At 55.0% G+C, this 17,180-nt stretch overlaps 1 protein-coding gene across 1 annotated transcript; it reads left to right on the top strand.

The window, feature by feature from the left end:
- Positions 1-5,733: 5,733 nt before the first annotated feature.
- On the top strand, positions 5,734-7,373 carry KCNF1 (potassium voltage-gated channel modifier subfamily F member 1; the record flags this gene model as incomplete). The annotated part of the gene is made up of 1 exon (XM_079941217.1): positions 5,734-7,373. Exon 1 carries the CDS (start codon positions 5,889-5,891, stop codon positions 7,371-7,373), a length of 1,485 nt encoding a protein of 494 aa, XP_079797343.1. The 5' UTR covers positions 5,734-5,888.
- Between the last annotated feature and the right edge of the window lie 9,807 nt (positions 7,374-17,180).

The following is a 17,180-nucleotide window of genomic DNA, read 5'->3' as shown; positions in this document are numbered from 1 at the left end:
GATTTCGGTCGTCTTCTAGGTGTGTAGCAGTATTTCACTGTGGTTTTAAATCACAAGTCTCTAATGACCTGGGATGTGGAACACCTTTTCATGTATTTACTTGCCATCTGTATATCTTCTTCAGGGAGGTGTCTGTTCAGGCCACTTGCTGGGATTTTGATTGGGATTGCACTGACTTACAGACCAAGTTAGGAAGAGCTCACATCTTGACAAAATGAGTCTTCCTATCCATGAACATGAACTACCTTTGCAATTACTTAGTTCTTCTTTGATCTCTTTCATCAGAACTTTAGAGTTGTCCTCATATAGAGCTTGTACAAATATTTGTCAAATTTATACCTAAGTTTTTCATTTAGGGGGTGCTAATTTAAATAGTAATATAAGAGTGTATGTTTAAGTTAATCAAAGGGAAGATTCTTCCGGGCTGGTCTGGCCTATTCAGGTAGGCCTCTTAAAAGAAGACTTAGGCCTTTACCGAGATCAGAGAGGCTCTAATGCTGGCCTCAAAGAAGATTAAACCTCCATGAGTTCTATAGTTGCAAAAACATTAATTCTGCCGCATGAGCAGGGAAGAGGGTCCTGAACCTCAGATGAGACCCCAGCCCCAGCCAACACTTTAACTGCAGCCTTGTGAGATCTTGAGCAGAGGACCCAGCTAAGCCTTGGCCAGATTCCTGACTCATGGAAACTGTGAGATTACAAATGTTTGCTGAATTTGTGGTACTCCGTTATACAGCAGCAGAACAAATACACTATGTACAGCACTGGCTTTTGGGAAATAGGGAAGTTTGGTGTGCAAAGATGAGGCTCTCACATTTTTTGAATTTTTACAATGAATATATATTAATTTTGCAGTTAAACAAAAGGAAAATGCTAAAGGACTTGTTTTTAAAAGAATTTCCTTCTCCTTTTACACTCCTTTTAAAAAGCAAGCACAAAAGCAGACAGCATCCCCCCACCCCCACCCCAACCCCTGTGACTGTTCCACGCACACAGCGAGGCCTGAAGCCCGAGAGTCCCCCTTTGTGTTCTCACTGCATTTTTCTTTCCCTAAGAAAGTCAAAGCAACTTCATCTCAGGCCCAGAGGTGGTCCTATCCCAGCCTCCAGGGCAGCATCGTGCATCCCAAGTCTTTGATATCTTTCTACACACCCGGGACATGCAGCGGCTCTGTCACATACACAGTCTTCCCACCCACGACCTGAGCTGGATAAGTCACAGCTGAAGAGAGGAGGGGGATGGGGCAGGGATGTTCAGACCCAAAGGGACATGCCCACAGCAGGACTGGACCCAGGAAGTCAAACTCCTCTTCCTTGCTCCTTCCCTCCTTCCTCATTCACATTTTCAGCATCTTATAGTCCGTAAAGCCTATTCATCCCCATTGTTTTATTTGTTCCTCATAAGATCTTGTACTCAGGAAGTAAAGGTCACGAATTCCATTTTGCAGGTGGAAAAACTGAGGCATAGAAAAGAAAAAAAGAAGCTCAGGAGCTGGGGCAAAAGAAAAAAATTTCCTGATGAATCCATTTTTCATCATTCTCTTCTCTGCCCCATTCTCCATCCAGCACCTCCTCCCACCCCACTGGCCTCCTGCACTTGCCTTCCAGGCACAGTTTATTCAGGCAGGAGGAGGAGAGCTGAAACTCTGGTCAATCAACTCCTCAGCTGGGTGCACAGCAATAATGAAATGTAAATTTTTGATGGAGTACAGAACTGAATCTTAATGAAAGGCATTATTAAATTCAGCAAAACACAAAGAAATTTTAACTGAACAGAACTGATTATTCCATTAAAAGGTAATAGATTGCAGCTTCCCTCTTTCGGTGTCTAGACAAATCACTTAGATGCACATGTGCTGGTTTTAATTAGTGCCATGGAAATTAAGCATTCCGTCGCCTGAAATGTTATTGATGAACAAATAAAAAAATATTTATTTAATAAAGAAAAATACAACTCAAACAATTACTTCCCATAATGCCTAAATAGATTCTGTGTTTTTTTCCCTTCCCTGTTTAAATGAAAAACCCACATGAATCAAATTGCTGCTTCATCTTGTGTCTCACAGAAGGTTTTGTGCTCCCCCAGCCCCCCATGATATCACAGAATGTACAGTTCTAATAGGAGTCCTATGCAAGACCGAATAAAGCACAGCGAGAAACTTTCCATCTTTAGCCAAAAATCCAGACTTTTGCCCCCTGGTTTAATCCTTCAGGAAATTCTCAATGGATCTAGGCTCAAATTTCTATGCATCAGTGACCTTCAATGAAAAGGCACAACTAGAGTTTTTTAAACCTATGGTATCTCAGCTAAGCCGTCGCAAAATTCAGACAGGGTCTAGGGTTCAGATGATGAAGGGCTGTATCCAGAGCCTTGAGGAGGGGGAGGTCTAGGGAAGACTTGGCAGGTGTGAGGGAAGAAGGGGGATGTATTAGTCTGCTCAGGCTGCCATAACAAAATACTCCTGGCAGCTGGAAGTCCAAGATCAAATTCCTACTAGAGTTTCTGGTGAGGCAGGATCACCAGATCCTGGATCGTAGATGGCCACCTTCTTGCTATGTCTTCACATGGCCTTTCCTCTGTGAGTGTGTGCAGAGAGAGAGAGAAATCTCTCGTGTCTCTTCTTATAAGGCCACTGATCCTATTAGATTAGGCCCTCACTTGTTTTAACCTTAAGTATCTCCTTAAATTCCCAGTCTCCAAATACAGTCACGTTGGGGGTTATGGCTTCAACATATGACTTTTAGAGATACATGATTCAGTCCATACAGAGAAGGCAGTAGGGGCCTGGGGAGAGTACTGGCTGAAGAGGAGCCCCAGACCTGACCTGTAAGTGTTGCTCTGGCCAGGTGAGTGGAGGCGGCCCAGGAGGATGAGGGAGGCTTGGTGGGATGAAGGGGAAGGGCATCTGGGGCTCAGGCATGGCAGTCGCCAAAGTTCTGAGGCTTTCAAGGGTTTGAGAAGGAGTCTAGGAGTCTGGGGCATAGGGCACGCAGGTTTGGAGGGGCAAGTGAGTGCCGGCCAGCTCCCCTCACTCAGTGATGCTGGGTGGCTCCCCACGGAGCAGGAGTTTACACTCCCACCCTCTCCTCTGCCTTCCAGCTTCAGCCTGGTCTCTTGTCTCCAGCAGGAGCCTTCCTCCCTGCCTTGTTTTGGTTACCAGCCCTCCAACTTGCCTTGATCCGTGATTTACAGCTGTTTCTCTCCCATGCCCCGGTCGTCAGCAGTCGTGCTCCGTTCTGGGCTACTGGGGGACATTTTCTCTGCTGTATTTTGCATCTGCATCCCCCTCCTTTCCCACTGTCGCTCACGACTAGCTTTCTTCCCTGCAGCGGTCTGGGATTTGCTGAATGGACGGCGTCCTGGAAGAGATTTAAGCCATACTTATGTTTACCATGTCTGACGTACTCCGATGTTTTCTGTTCTATACTATCTCAATAAAAATGCTGGTCAGTACTCAGTAAATCGACCGCACAACCAACCAACTATTGCTCATTAAGCTTAGACTAAGATGCAATTTGAATTTGACCCTGGAAATACTAGGGAGCAACCGAAAACAGCTAAGAAAGGAAGCAATGTGAGTAAGGCCTGGAAGATGGATATGGGGTGTGTGCAGGGGGTCGCAAGCTGCACTATATCAGACAGAAGAATTGGCCTGGGGTCAAATCCCAGCTCCACCTCTTCAACTATGTGACCAGAACAGGGGAGGCGAAGCGTGTAGGCTGGGACAGCAGGCTCTCAGGGTTCCGACCCCAGCTTTGCCATCTGCTGGCTGAGTGATCTTGGTAGGTTACCTGACATCTTCCTTCCTCAGAGAGATGTTGTGAAGATGAAATGAGAAGAGTGCACACGCTCAGAAAGTGCTCAGCTCGTGGTGCACTTATAATAACTGTTGTTTTTACTCAACCTTTCTGGATCTCAATTTCTTATTCTGTAGTAACACATCAGAGCTTGATTTTAAATGGAAACAAAATAAAATCTGTGAAAAGAAGTTTCTCCAAACTATCTTCATGTGATGTACTCTAACATATGCAGTTTTATACGATCTCATTAAAGAAAAAAAAAAAAAGAGTACTGTCAGTGACCCAGCCTATAGAATATATGTATTTTTTTCTTTTCTTTTGGGGGGTGGGTCTTAGTTGCAGCATGCAGGGTCTTCATTGCGGCATGCGAGATCTTTAGTTGCAGCAGGCGGGATCATTTTATAGTTGTGGCATGCGGACTTCTTAGTTGCGGCATAGAGCAGTTTTAGGTTCATAGCCAAAGTGAACAGTGAGTACAGAGAGTTCCCAAATACTCCCGCCCGTGCCCCCCATTCCTTCAGCCTCCCCCACCAGAGATACCTCCATTACAATCACTGAACCTCCACTGACACATCATTATCATCCGGAGCCCATAGCTTACACCGGTGTTCACTCTTGGTGTTGTTCATTCCACGGGTTTGGACAAATGTGTGATGACAGGTATCCACCATTAGAGTGTCATACAGAGTAGTTTCACTGCCCTAAAAATCCTCTGTGCTCTGCCTCGTCATGCCTCTCTCTAGGGTATTTTTTTAAACACAGTCCCCGGGTCACAGATGATGCTCAGTAGTTCGCAGTGTAGAGGATGCTGCTGGGAGCTGTTGCAATGGCTCAGGCGGTGGCTGCAAGTCTGGAAGACAGGGGAGGGTGTGGAACATTGTGTGGGAAGGGCAGAGCGGGGGGTTGGGGAGGTGGGAGCTTGGGGGCTCAAGGCTCTGGAGGCCGGTGGTGGTGGTGCTTGTCTGCAGAGAAATGGGAAGCGGCGGACCCCGAGGACTTCAAGGCAGAATTTCAAACCACTAACCGGCGCGTTGTCAATCGGCCAGGACGGCGGGAAGCTCTGGATGAAGAGGAGGCCACGCTGGGCTCTACTTCCATTTCACGGTGTGACCTTGGGCAGTCCCTTCTCTGCTACCCGGGGCTGGACTGGCTGTCCCGGTCGGACAGTGCTCGGGTGGAGGCCAAAGTGCCGCCCACGGCAGGGCGGCGTTAGGGGGAGTTAGGGAACCTGCCGGGACCAGGCAGGATCGGCCGGCCCGGACGCGGGAGCCGCGTCTGAAGGGCTTTCTTGGGCACGCTTTCCGGCGGAGCAACAGGCGGCCGTGTTCACTCACCATCGATCTTCTGGACACAGCAGGGAGAGAGAAACTTTCCAGCCAGCGCCGGCCGGCCTGCCGCTTCCAAGCCCGGGGGTCCCGGGCCCGTGGGTGACCTGCGGCGCCGGGAGGCGCGGGCAGTCGCGCGGCAGCGGCGGTGGCCGGCGCGCAGCTGTGCCCGTCTGCCCAAGGGTTAACCCGTTCCCCTGCAGCTGCCGCGCGTGCCTTGCAGAATTTCACCAGAAGAGGGTACAGTTTGAAACGCTCCTGACGTCAGGCTGGAATTCCTATTGTGTTTGGAACCGGCTCGGGCATAGCAAGCCCAAGTTGCTCTCCGCAAACCTCGGCGGGCTGCGTGGGGCCGGCGGCCGCGTGGCACGTCTCGCGCCGGGGTCGCACGCGGGGATCCGCGCGCCCGGGGACGGAGGACGGTTCCTGCTGCCCACGAGGGGACCCCACTCCCGCCTGAGGCCGAGCCGAAGCGGCGGATCGCGCCACCCGGGAGCCTGGGTGAGCGCTCGGGGCGAGGCCGGTGGCCGCGAGAGCCCCCCGCCGGCGCACCCCAGCGCCCGGATGCCCGCCCGGAGCCCCGCCGCCAAGCGCCTGCCTCCCCCGCGGCGCGCCCCAGCCCGCTGCCGCCCGCTGTGACCGCGCTTCCAGGCAGGCGGGCGCCTGCCGGGCTTCCTCGAGGGCCGCGCAGCGGCGGGACCCGCCGGACCCCGCGGCGGCGGCAGGGCGCGGAGCCGAGGCCGCGCGGGCACTCGCCGGGAGAATGGACGGGGCCGGGGAGCGCAGCCTCCCGGAGCCGGGCAGCCGGGGCTCCCGGGCGGGAGACGACATGGAGATCGTCGTCAACGTGGGAGGCGTGCGGCGGGTGCTGTACGGAGACCTCCTCAGCCGGTACCCCGAGACCCGGCTAGCGGAGCTCATCGACTGCTTGGCCGGGGGCTACGACACCATCTTCTCCCTGTGCGACGACTACGACCCCGGGAAGCGCGAGTTCTACTTCGACAGGGACCCGGACGCGTTCAAGTGTGTCATTGAGGTGTACTATTTCGGGGAGGTCCACATGAAGAAGGGCATCTGCCCCATCTGCTTCAAGAACGAGATGGACTTCTGGAAGGTGGACCTCAAGTTCCTGGACGACTGCTGCAAGAGCCACCTGAGCGAGAAGCGCGAGGAGCTGGAGGAGATCGCGCGCCGCGTGCAGCTCATTCTGGACGACCTGGGCGTGGACACGGCCGAGGGCCGCTGGCAGCGCTGCCAGAAGTGCGTCTGGAAGTTCCTGGAGAAGCCCGAGTCTTCGTGTCCGGCGCGGGTGGTGGCCGTGCTGTCCTTCCTGCTCATCCTCGTCTCGTCGGTGGTCATGTGCATGGGCACCATCCCCGAGCTGCAGGTGCTGGACGCCGAGGGCAACCGCGTGGAGCACCCGACGCTGGAGAACGTGGAGACGGCGTGCATCGGCTGGTTCACGCTGGAGTACCTGCTGCGCCTGTTGTCCTCGCCTAACAAGCTGCACTTCGCCCTGTCCTTCATGAACATCGTGGACGTGCTGGCCATCCTCCCCTTCTACGTGAGCCTCACGCTCACGCACCTGGGCGCCCGCATGATGGAGCTGACCAACGTGCAGCAGGCGGTGCAGGCCCTGCGTATCATGCGCATTGCCCGCATCTTCAAGCTGGCGCGCCACTCCTCGGGGCTGCAGACCCTCACCTATGCCCTCAAGCGCAGCTTCAAGGAACTGGGGCTGCTGCTCATGTACCTGGCCGTGGGCATCTTCGTCTTCTCGGCCCTGGGCTACACCATGGAGCAGAGCCACCCGGAGACCTTGTTTAAGAGCATCCCGCAGTCCTTCTGGTGGGCCATCATCACCATGACCACGGTTGGCTATGGTGACATCTACCCCAAGACCACCCTGGGCAAGCTCAATGCAGCCATCAGCTTCCTGTGTGGGGTCATCGCCATTGCCCTGCCCATCCACCCCATCATCAACAACTTTGTCAGATACTACAACAAGCAGCGAGTCCTGGAAACGGCAGCCAAGCACGAGCTGGAGTTGATGGAGCTCAACTCCAGCAGTGTGGGCGAGGGCAAGACAGGGGGCTCCCGCGGCGACCTGGACAACCTCCCGCCAGAGCCCGCCGGGAAGGAGGGGCTGAGCTGGAGCAGCCAGCTGAAGATCTCCCGCAGCGACACCTTCATCCCCCTGCTGACCGAGGAGAAGCACCACAGGACCCGGCTCCAGAGCTGCAAGTGACGAGGGACGACCTGCGCACAGACGGACTGGGCTGGTGGATAGACGGATGGACGGGTGTGACAGGCCTGCCAGTGACTGCCCGGGAGGGGCCGTCCTTTGTCCCCCAGCCCTCTCCTGAACAGAACTCTGAAGGCCCCCTTGGGCACCTCTGATGAGGCCGGGTAAGATCCCTTTGTGTTTCCGGCTGTCCAGGGGCCGGGGGTGGGGGCAGGGGCGGGGAGGGGCGTCCAGGGATCACTGACAGTGTGGGGTGATGAGGGCTGTGGTCTGGCTGACGGCAGGCGCCCTCGCCCAGTTCTGTATCTCCTTCAATAAAGCCTGCTGCTCTCTGCGCCCGCCTGTGTTGTAGGTTCTGTCACAGGCTGGCCGCTCTCCACCCTGTCCCCCGCTGCACACACACACCCCCCCCCCCACTCCCAGATGTGGCTCAGCCCCTCCTGGGAGGTAGGTGTGCAGCCCAGAGGGTTTATTTTTAGCTGAGGGCTAGTTGAAGAAGGGCTCATACGTAGGTTCAGCCCAGGGAGCTTTGCCACAATCCAGGAGGCTCTGTGCGTCCTGTTTCCTTCTGAGGAAAAGCTTACTCCCGGGAGTGGAAGAATTCACAGAACTGGGAACACCAAGCAATGAGGTTATCATTTCTTAATCACCTGTGCAAGGCCCTTTTCACAACTTCTTTCCATTCCTTCCAGCAACCCTGCTAGCTAGGTAGGCCGCCCCCCACCCCCGCTTTAGACAAGAAGAAACTGAGCCCCAGGGCACACAGAGCAGGGATTCAGTCCCAGGTCTGATGACCCCCAAAGCACATTCATTCTCTTTGATGTGAGGAGGTCTTGGGACAGAGGCGTGTGCTTGGGCCATGAGGGGAGGGTCTGCAGACCAGGAGAGGGGGTGAGCTTCCTCGGGGTGGACGTGCCTGTCTTCCAGCTCATCCTTTCTCCTAGAACCAGCACTTCTGAGGTATCAGCTGAATGCACAAACCTAAGCCCGCTCCGGGTGGCCCGCTGCCAGCCTAGTCTGCGAGCCCCCGGGGAACAGACACAGACAGGCCTAGATTTGAATCCCAAGGAATGGGGAGGTGATCTCCGAGATGCCTTCTAGCTTAAACACTGTTCTCTACCATCCCTCCCTTACCACTCCCTTATTTGCTGTGTGACCTTAGGCCTGTTGCTTAACCTCTCTGATCCTCATTCTGATCAGTTATTAAATGGAAGAATTACTTCAGGGAATCACAGTGCTTAGCACAGTGCCTGGCACATAGTAGCTACTCAATAAACGGCAGGTGTTTCCATTACTGTGTGCTGGGAGAGGGGGGAGGAGCGCAGCTTCCCACTCTGGCCTCCACAGGGCTGGGCTGGTATGCAGATGGGGGAGCGGTGGCCACAGGGCACTGTCACACTGGTCTTAGTCAAAGGCAGTCCCCTTGGCACGGAGTTGGTCCCAGCAGGCCCCTCTCTCTGGCTTTCCACCTTCCACAAACCCCAGAGCCCTGTTCCTCCTTCCCTCCTGGGGCAGCTGGTGCAGGAGCCCTCTGAGGGGAGGGGGAGGTCTAGGAGGAGGCGGAGGGAACGTAGTCCCTGGTCTGCACCATCCTGGGCAGGTCTTTACTTCTCTGGGCCCTGGTTTTCCCATATGTATAAAGAGGGATGCTTTCTCGGGGCCCCTTCCAGGATTTGCAAGCCTAGGGCTGCGGACGTGTTGGGTTGGGGACTCCAGGGGGTGGGCGGCTGCCATGTTGTAGGGGCCTTGAAGGGAGGAGAGAGTCAGAGCTGTCCCTGTGAGGTGCAGGGCCCTGAGCCAATGTTGTGCACCCCTCCCTCACACGTTTCTCCAGGGAATACTGGGTCAGGTGACCACGGAAGGCAGAGGAAGAGGTGGGCCCAGGGCTGTGCGACTCAGTGGGAGGGAGGAGAGGCCCGGGAAGAGGGGATTGTTTGGCATCCCTGGGGCTCAGTGGGGCCTGCTGAATGCGACTGAGTTGGGTGGGATTGCCTCTCTCTGTCCCCCTGCCCCCAGAGTCCTCGGGAAGCCCCAAGTCTGTGCTGGCCTGAGAACTCTCAGCCCAGAGCAGGGAAGAAGTTCGGGGCTGGAGAGAGTCCAGGAGATGAGGCACCTTCCCCACTATTCACCTGGGGTCAGGGGACAGCGTCTTTTTTTTTTTTTTTTTCCACGCCCAGTGACTTCTTATGTGATCTTAGTTCCCTGACCAGGGATTGAACCCAGGCCCTCGGCAGTGAAAGTGCTGAGTCCTAACCACTGGAGCACCAAGGAATTCCCCCGGGGAGAGTGTCTTTACTGCTACAAGAACACTCAGAGCCCATCTCATCCACCCTTAGGAGGAGACTGACTCCCAAGAGGGTGAGCAGTGTGTCTGAGCTCTTCCGTGAATTAGGCTTACCCGGGGTCCTGGTCCCAGAGGAGCTCAGAGCGTGACATGCATATAGAGCGACATGCTTTGTCGTGGACGAGTGACCAGAGAGCTTTTGGAGACAGGTGGAGGGGCTGCCCTCTCTCCCTAGGGATCTTCCTGGGGCACAACAAAATCAGCCGGGGAGCTTTACAAAATCTCAGTGTTCAGGCTGCACCCACACTTATTACATTAGAACCCCCGGGTGACACGCAGGCATCAGTATTTTTTAAACTTTAAAGTGCACAGGGGTGATCCAGAGATTTTGCTAAAATGCAGACTTTGAATCAGTCACTCGGGGTGCGCCCCTGAGCTTCTGCGTTTCCAGCAAGCTGCCGGGTGAAGCTGATGCCGCTGGCCCGTGGACTGCACTTTGCGTAGCAAGAGGCCAGGGCAGGAGCTGGCAGACTGTGGACCCTTGCCTGTGTTTGTACATCCACAGGTTAAGAATGGTTTCTCCATTTTTTAATGATAAAAAAAAATCAAAGGAAGAATAACATTTTGTGACAGGTGAAAAGTACCTGAAATTCAAATAAATTCTTTAGGAATAGAGTCACGCCCCTGGCTCACAGGTTGTCTCTGGCTGCTCTCGAGTGACAAGGACGAAGTTGAAGAGCTGTGGTGATCACATAGCCCTCAGAGCCAAAAATGCTTATTACTGGCCCTTTACATTAAAAGTGTGCCAACCCTGGGCTACAGGAAACAGCACTATGTCAGGCCTTGAATGATGAGTGGGGAGAAGCAGAAGCAGGGGAACTGCATGTGCAAAGACATGGAGTGTGGGACCACCTCAGAGAAGGCAAGTCCGTGCCCATCTCCCCGAGCCTCGGGGCCTCAGCCCCGCTCCTTCTTTCCCCAAAGAAGCCCTGACTCCTGGTTTCCTGCATGAGGTTCTGTGGTCCCGGCTCCTGCTCTGGGAGGTGGCTTCTCTCCCTCCTTTCCTGAGCTTTCCTCTTATCACATCCTCCGCCCCCATCCTCGGACCATCACTTAACACCCTCTTCTCTGACTCAGGAGGATCTGACAAACCTCCTGTGAGCTGTTAATTTCTATTGAAAGAGGGAGAGAGAGAAAGAAAGGTATGGTTCTTGGAATCACAGAATATCCAAGTTAAAAGAAAACTAGGCATCATCGAGTCCAGCGTCCCCTGCCCCCGGCCCCCTGCCTCGTACTGACAGAGAAACCGTGGCCCCACGTCATGCACAGCTGAGCGAGAGGGGCTTAATTCAAGTCCTGAAGGTCACAGCTAGCTTGAGGGGTCCAGCTTGCTGTGCTTCTCATAACATTGGGAGCGCATAATGAACTCGTTTTGAAAATAGAGAATTGGGAGTGTGGGAGTGTGTGTGTGCGTGTGTGTGTGTGTAAACAAATAATGCGGTGAGCTAGTCAGCCTCAGTTTTACAGATGGGGAAACTGAGGCCCAGAGAGCAACAGGCTGGTGGCCACGCTGCTCCTTGGTGGCAGAAGCAGGAGCTGAGCCCAGAGCCTGCAGCCCACACTCATTTGAGCCAGACAGTGACACGCCCCACGGCCTCCACTTAACGTTTACCCTGAGCTTCCTAATAAGGTGCAGATGCCATCATCTGATCTCCCGGGAAGGCATCTCTGCAGATGGACTGGCTCTGCCGGTGGTGTTTTTAAGGAAAGAAAAAGAAGGAAAAGGAAAGCGTTTTCTTGGGCAAGCAGCTTTGGACCAGATGCTCAGGCCATGCTGATTCAGGATCCATCCTGGCAATGGTAGGAGGTGTCTGGAGATTAAAACTTACCATCTGGGGTCTGGAGGTACCACACACAACAACGAAATGAAATACCCAGAAAATGGGTAAGAAACGATCTGTGAAAACGGCAAGACCTGGAATTATTTCACCCACGCTCCCTGAGGAAACCTGCCAGAGGCAGGTAAGACCCTAGCAATCGCTGGAGGTGACAGGAAGGGGTGCACGTTGCCTGATTTAAAGGGGTCCCACTAATGGGGCAATTTCAGCAGATGACAAGCCAGCGTGGGGAACGGTTTCGAGGCAGGAGCCCCTGCCTCCCCCTGTCTGGGAAGGGGCTGCCTGGTCCTCCCTGGTCCCCCACAAGAGGATAATTCAATGTCTCACCAGTCTCTTGACATCTCCCAGGGAGACGAGAGACAGGTGTTTCCAGCGAGGCCTCCCACCTTGCCGCCTGTGAGAAGACAGCTCCGTGCGCTGTGCTCGTGGGACTGCACCTGGCAGCAGATTTGCAAGGAGGTTTCAGCCGTAGCCGTAATCTGAGGAGGAACCTCCCCGTAAATGCTTTTGTCCACTTGTAGCGGCCTAAGACGTAGCTGCAGGGATGCTGTGGGGATCCAAAGGGGGAAAAAATGAAAACGAGAGTTAGGAGACATGATGCTCCATCATTTCATTGTTTTTGACGCTCTCAGCCATACTTGGAGCTGCGGCTGCTGCAGCCACGACTTTATTTCCCTCTGTCGACAACGAGCCAGAAGGGAATGACTGCTCTGGCTTCAGGTGAGACCCGTGGCCTGTGGTCACACAGCTAAAGAGAGGTCAGTGTGGAACTCCAGCTTGGACCTGGTGCCCACCACCTGGCAGGGCAGCGTCCCATCCCAAGGGACCAGCTTAGCCTCTGGGTTCCTTCAGGCAAAAGACTCGCCCTGAACGGGAGCCGCCAGCAGCCACATCTTGTCCCCAAATGCAAAATATCACGCCGTTGACAAGGACTTGGCTGGGAAAATGGGACCTGTCCCGCTATGGTGGCAGCCCAGACTGGGGAGAAGGTGCAAATATTACCACACCAGCTGGTTTCTGCTGCTGCACATGTTGGCTAAGAGGTTGGGAGCTGTTTGCTTGAAGCCAAGGGCCTTGTGTCTGCCATGTTCGACTTGTCTGGGTCTTTGCTAGATTTGGCGGGGAGCATCTGCCCTGGCCTTGGAGCACAGGCCCCAGGGAGGCCTAGCCAGATCGCGGGTAACCTGGAGCCCCCGGGAGCGCCGGCCACTGTCCACACCTTGCACCTGAGTGGGAGTGGGAGGTGTGAGCCAGAACCCGGCTCTCCCTCCCTTCCGTGTCTCCCCAACCCGAGGCCAAGTTCAGACTGCTGAGCTGGGCCCTCAAGGCCTCCATGGCCCGGCTCCCAATAGCCCTTCAGCTTTATCTCCCACTGCCCCAACATCACACCAGAGGTGGCTCTTCTTACCCCACACGCTGGAGAGCCTGTGCTCCCCACCTGTGCACGGGGGCCTCCTAGCATCCCTACTGCCCTTCTCCCACTTTTCCACTGTCGGCTTCTACCCCTGCATCCAGACCCGGCTGTGATGCCATCTTCCCTTCTCAGAGGTGAGGTCGCCTCCTGCAGGGTCTGGAGAGGGGCATCCTGGCCCCGGGGGCAGAGACGGTGCTGGAGAGATCGTGGAGTCAGCCACCCCACTCTGTCCTCGGGGAAACGGCCCCTGGGGCAGATCACGTGACGGCCTAAAGTCATGCGGGGTTGGCAGCAGTCAGGATCAGACCCCTGGTCCCAACTCTGTGCTCACCTCCCCTCTCTGTCCACTCCTCACCCACTCCTGGCTACAGGTTTGAACCAAGGGTTGGCGCTGACGTTTTAGGAATTAGACTGAAAACCGGCCCCACTAACAGCCCCCCATTACTTACACAGGTGGTTTGGCAGGGTGTGGTAGCAGAGCCCGGGGGCTGACTGATTGAAAGTACTTAGCAGACGTCCTTTCAAACCTTTGTTAAAACCTCTTGGCCTTTTAAAGCCTTGAAGTTCGCATTCAGAATGAGGGGTGCATTTCATTCTGCTTCTCATAAAGCACACGGTGAAAGTGCAGGACGTGTGCGTGTGTGTGTGCGTGTGTGTGTGCGTGTGTGTGTGTGTGTGTGCGCGCGCACACACATGCAAAAACAAATCAACGCCTGCCTTCTAAATGAAAGGAGGAGGATGCTAGGCCTGCTGGTCCCGAAGCCGCCCCTTCCCGCTCTAATTTCCTGTCTTTCCCTGAACCTGGTTCACAGCCAACAGAGGCAGGGACTGCAGGCAGGTCTACTCTCCAGCCCCGGAAGCACCCGCCATGCTCTGCTCCTGGACCAGACAGGCATGGCACGTGAGAGACAGGAGCCCCAAACATCCTTCTTAGCTGGCTGCCCAGAGCACAGGAAGGGGGTGTGCAGGCAGGGACCAGTCTCTCCTGATAATTGACCCTTTTGCACATTTATAGAAAACCGAGGCTTGGAGGGCTTAATCAACTTGTCCACGATTTCCCTCTAATGGGGCGGGGGTGGGGGGTGTGCAGAGTAGCTGGGCCAGGACAGCTCCCTCCCTGGGGCTGGAGGTCTTTGCTCTCCCAGCCTCCCTCGGCCTCTTCTCACTGCTGCTGGTGTGGGACAGTGACCGGGGCTGTGAGTCCCCTGAGGTTAGGTTTGCACCTGGGTCACAGATGTGTCCCTTGGTACCTAGAGCAGTGCCTGGTCCACTGTGGGGCCACAGAAAATATTATGGGATGAACTTATTGTCACCCACTATGTGCATGTCACTGTGCCATGGGCAGCCTGGCTCTTGGCCAGACCTAGAGCTTCTTTTCTCTACATTTTGTGAAGGGCTTTCTGGTCTCTTGGCGGTGGGGACCATGCCCTCCCTCTGTAGCAGTGCTTCGCATCATGCCTGCGGGCACAGAGAGGCACTCCCTAAGTGTTTACAGGGAAGCTGGGACCTCCCTCCATCAAGTCCCACTCTTGTTCCTGACCCCTTGCCCAGTCCATGCAGACACGGGCCGTGTCCACGGCGTCCTGGATGAGCTCCGAGGCCTAACGCTGGGGGTTTTCTGGGAGGGCAGCCAGTGCCTGCTCTGGGTGGTGTAAACAGGGAGAGATTTACAGCCAACTTCGCCCAAGCAGGGCCTGGTGGAAGAGACGGATTCCACAGCCCTGCCTGCAGGCCTCACTGTTTCTGCTGCTCCTGGGGAAGCCTCACTTCAAAGTCGGGGGGAGCTCAGGGACTTCCCTGGTGGCGCAGTGGTTAAGAATCCGCCTGCCAATCCAGGGGACACAGGTTCGAGCCCTGGTCTGGGAAGACCCCACAGGCCGCAGAGCAACTAAGCCCGTGCACCACAACTGCTGAGCCTGCGCTCTACAGCTCACAAGTCACAACTACTGAAGCCCGTGCGCTCAGAGCCCATGCTCCGCAGCAAGAGAAGCCACCGCAATGAGAAGCCTGGGCACCGCCCCACTCACCGCAACTAGAGAAAGCCCGCGTGCAGCAAGGAAGACCCAACGTCGCCAAAAATAAATAAATAAATAAAAATTAAAAAAAAGAAATTGAGGACCCATTTTTCATGTGTATTAAGAGTAACTTTGCTTTGTGTGTGTGTGTTTTGTTTTCTCTTGACTTTCTGCCCTGTGTTTGAAGATTTCCTTGGTTTTTTTTGTGTGTGTGTGTGGTATGCGGGCCTCTCACTGTTGTGGCCTCTCCCGTTGCGGAGCACAGGCTCCGGATGTGCAGGCTCAGCGGCCATGGCTCACGGGCCCAGCCGCTCCATGGCATGTGGGATCTTCCCGGACCGGGGCACGAACCCGTGTCCCCTGCATCGGCAGGCGGACTCTCAACCACTGCGCCACCAGGGAAGCCCAATTTCCTTGGTTTTATTGTCTATATTATTGATTTGGTGTTCGGCTATACCCGTTTTGTCGTTCTTCTAGTTGTCTGATTTTTTTCGGAGTTATCACTGAATTTCCAAGAACTCTTTCTTTCCTGATCCTCCTGTGCAACAGCTGCTTGTGGTCCCATCTGACTCCTCGTGCGCGTAAGTTCAGGAAGCAGAAGTCAATGTTATTTTTGTAAAGCCTGAACCCGAAGGACCGCAGTGGATAAGCGTGGGATCTCTTCAGTGCCTGAGACAGAGTCTGCATGGGAAGGCGGGGCTTTGGGCCCAGAGACGCAGCTCACATTCCCCCTGGAGCTCTGACCAGCAGTGTGAGCTTCACTCGGACAGCATGAGCTTCCCTGTCTGTAAATGGGGAAAGCACTTCCTACCTCGCAGGCTTGCAGTGCGGATGCAAGGCCTCCTGTGGGCCCCTGGATCTGCACCTTGGTTGTGAATGAGTCTTCATCAATTAATGCAACACGAGGCCTGTACTCTACCCACACCCTTTCACCAGAGTGGAAAATTGCCTTTTGTTACTCTTCACCCCAGAGCTGTTTGGCTTTTTGACTACATATACGTATATATGTATTTTAGTCATTTCTGGGCAGCTTCTCATGCATATTCAAATCCAAGCAGTTAGGGTTCTGGGAATGATTCAAATGTTTGCTGCACAGTGTAACTGATCTTAATATAGCAGCAGCATCCCAGTCTGCAGTTGTCTCCGCTCCCGCACAGCCTGTTTAGGCCAAAGGAGATCAACACGCGGATGCACTTCCGCCCTGCAGCCTCACGGGGACTAAGTGGCTGGGTTGTGGGAGCCCTTTCCATCGTCCGGGTTTCTGTTTTTCTTTTAACCCAGTGTCTGGTCCTTGCCAATCATCCTCTCTATAGATGACGGGACATCAGGAGAGGAATATCGGGGAGGCAGAGCGTGTCTCAGATCACGTGTCGTGGGCCACGTGGCTGCCCAGAGCCGGTGCTCGGCCGCATTTGTGGAATGAATGAGGCCGAACTGGAGCCTGGAATGCAGATCGCTGCTCTAGAGAGGCAGAACCCGAAACTGAGAAACAACCTTGTAATTGTAGGGCTGGTGGGGCCTTCGCCGGCTTGGGGTCCCACATGCCAAAACGTCATCCTAATTAAAGCCACAGAGTAGGACTCAGACTCAGGAACGGCCTCTGCCGCAGGGAGACGGGGCCTACGGGAGTGGGAGGGGCTTGACCGGAAGGCTCCACCCCCTCCACCATTCACCGCCCCCCAGTCCCCCGCCCCTTCCCTCCTCCTCCCACTTCTTCTCACAGCGGAGCCCCACCCCCACCATGACTCTCTGGACAGCGGAGCCCCCGCTGGTTTGGGCTGTGCCCCTCTCAGCTCCACAGCCTGGGGATCTGCGTCCAGCCTGTGACACCAGAGCCCGGCAGAGGCAAGTCCGCGGGGAAGGTGCTTTTGCACTTGGACATCGAAGCTCCTCCTTCCAGAGGCTCCAAGGAGAGCAAACAACAGATACCCAGCGCGGGGTCTGGGGGACTCCTGTCCGGGAAGGAGCTGAATTGCAAACGTGCTGTCAGAACACCTGTCTCCCCTGACCTCCGGGGAAAAGCTCTGACCCTTCTCCTGGGGGGACATCCTCTGTTTCCTCCCCCATATCCACAGGCACCTCATTCACATCCTTCAGGGATCGGCCCAGATCCCACCTTCAGAACCCTGAGTCCCTCTCCCTCTGGGCCCCCAGCCCCCTGGTTCACACTCTCACAGCACCCGGCACGCGGTCTGGATG

This window comes from Stenella coeruleoalba (genome assembly GCF_951394435.1).
Source record: "Stenella coeruleoalba genome assembly, chromosome: 13".
Classification (NCBI taxonomy): Eukaryota; Metazoa; Chordata; class Mammalia; order Artiodactyla; family Delphinidae; genus Stenella; species Stenella coeruleoalba.
This window is presented reverse-complemented; position numbering and strand designations above follow the sequence as displayed.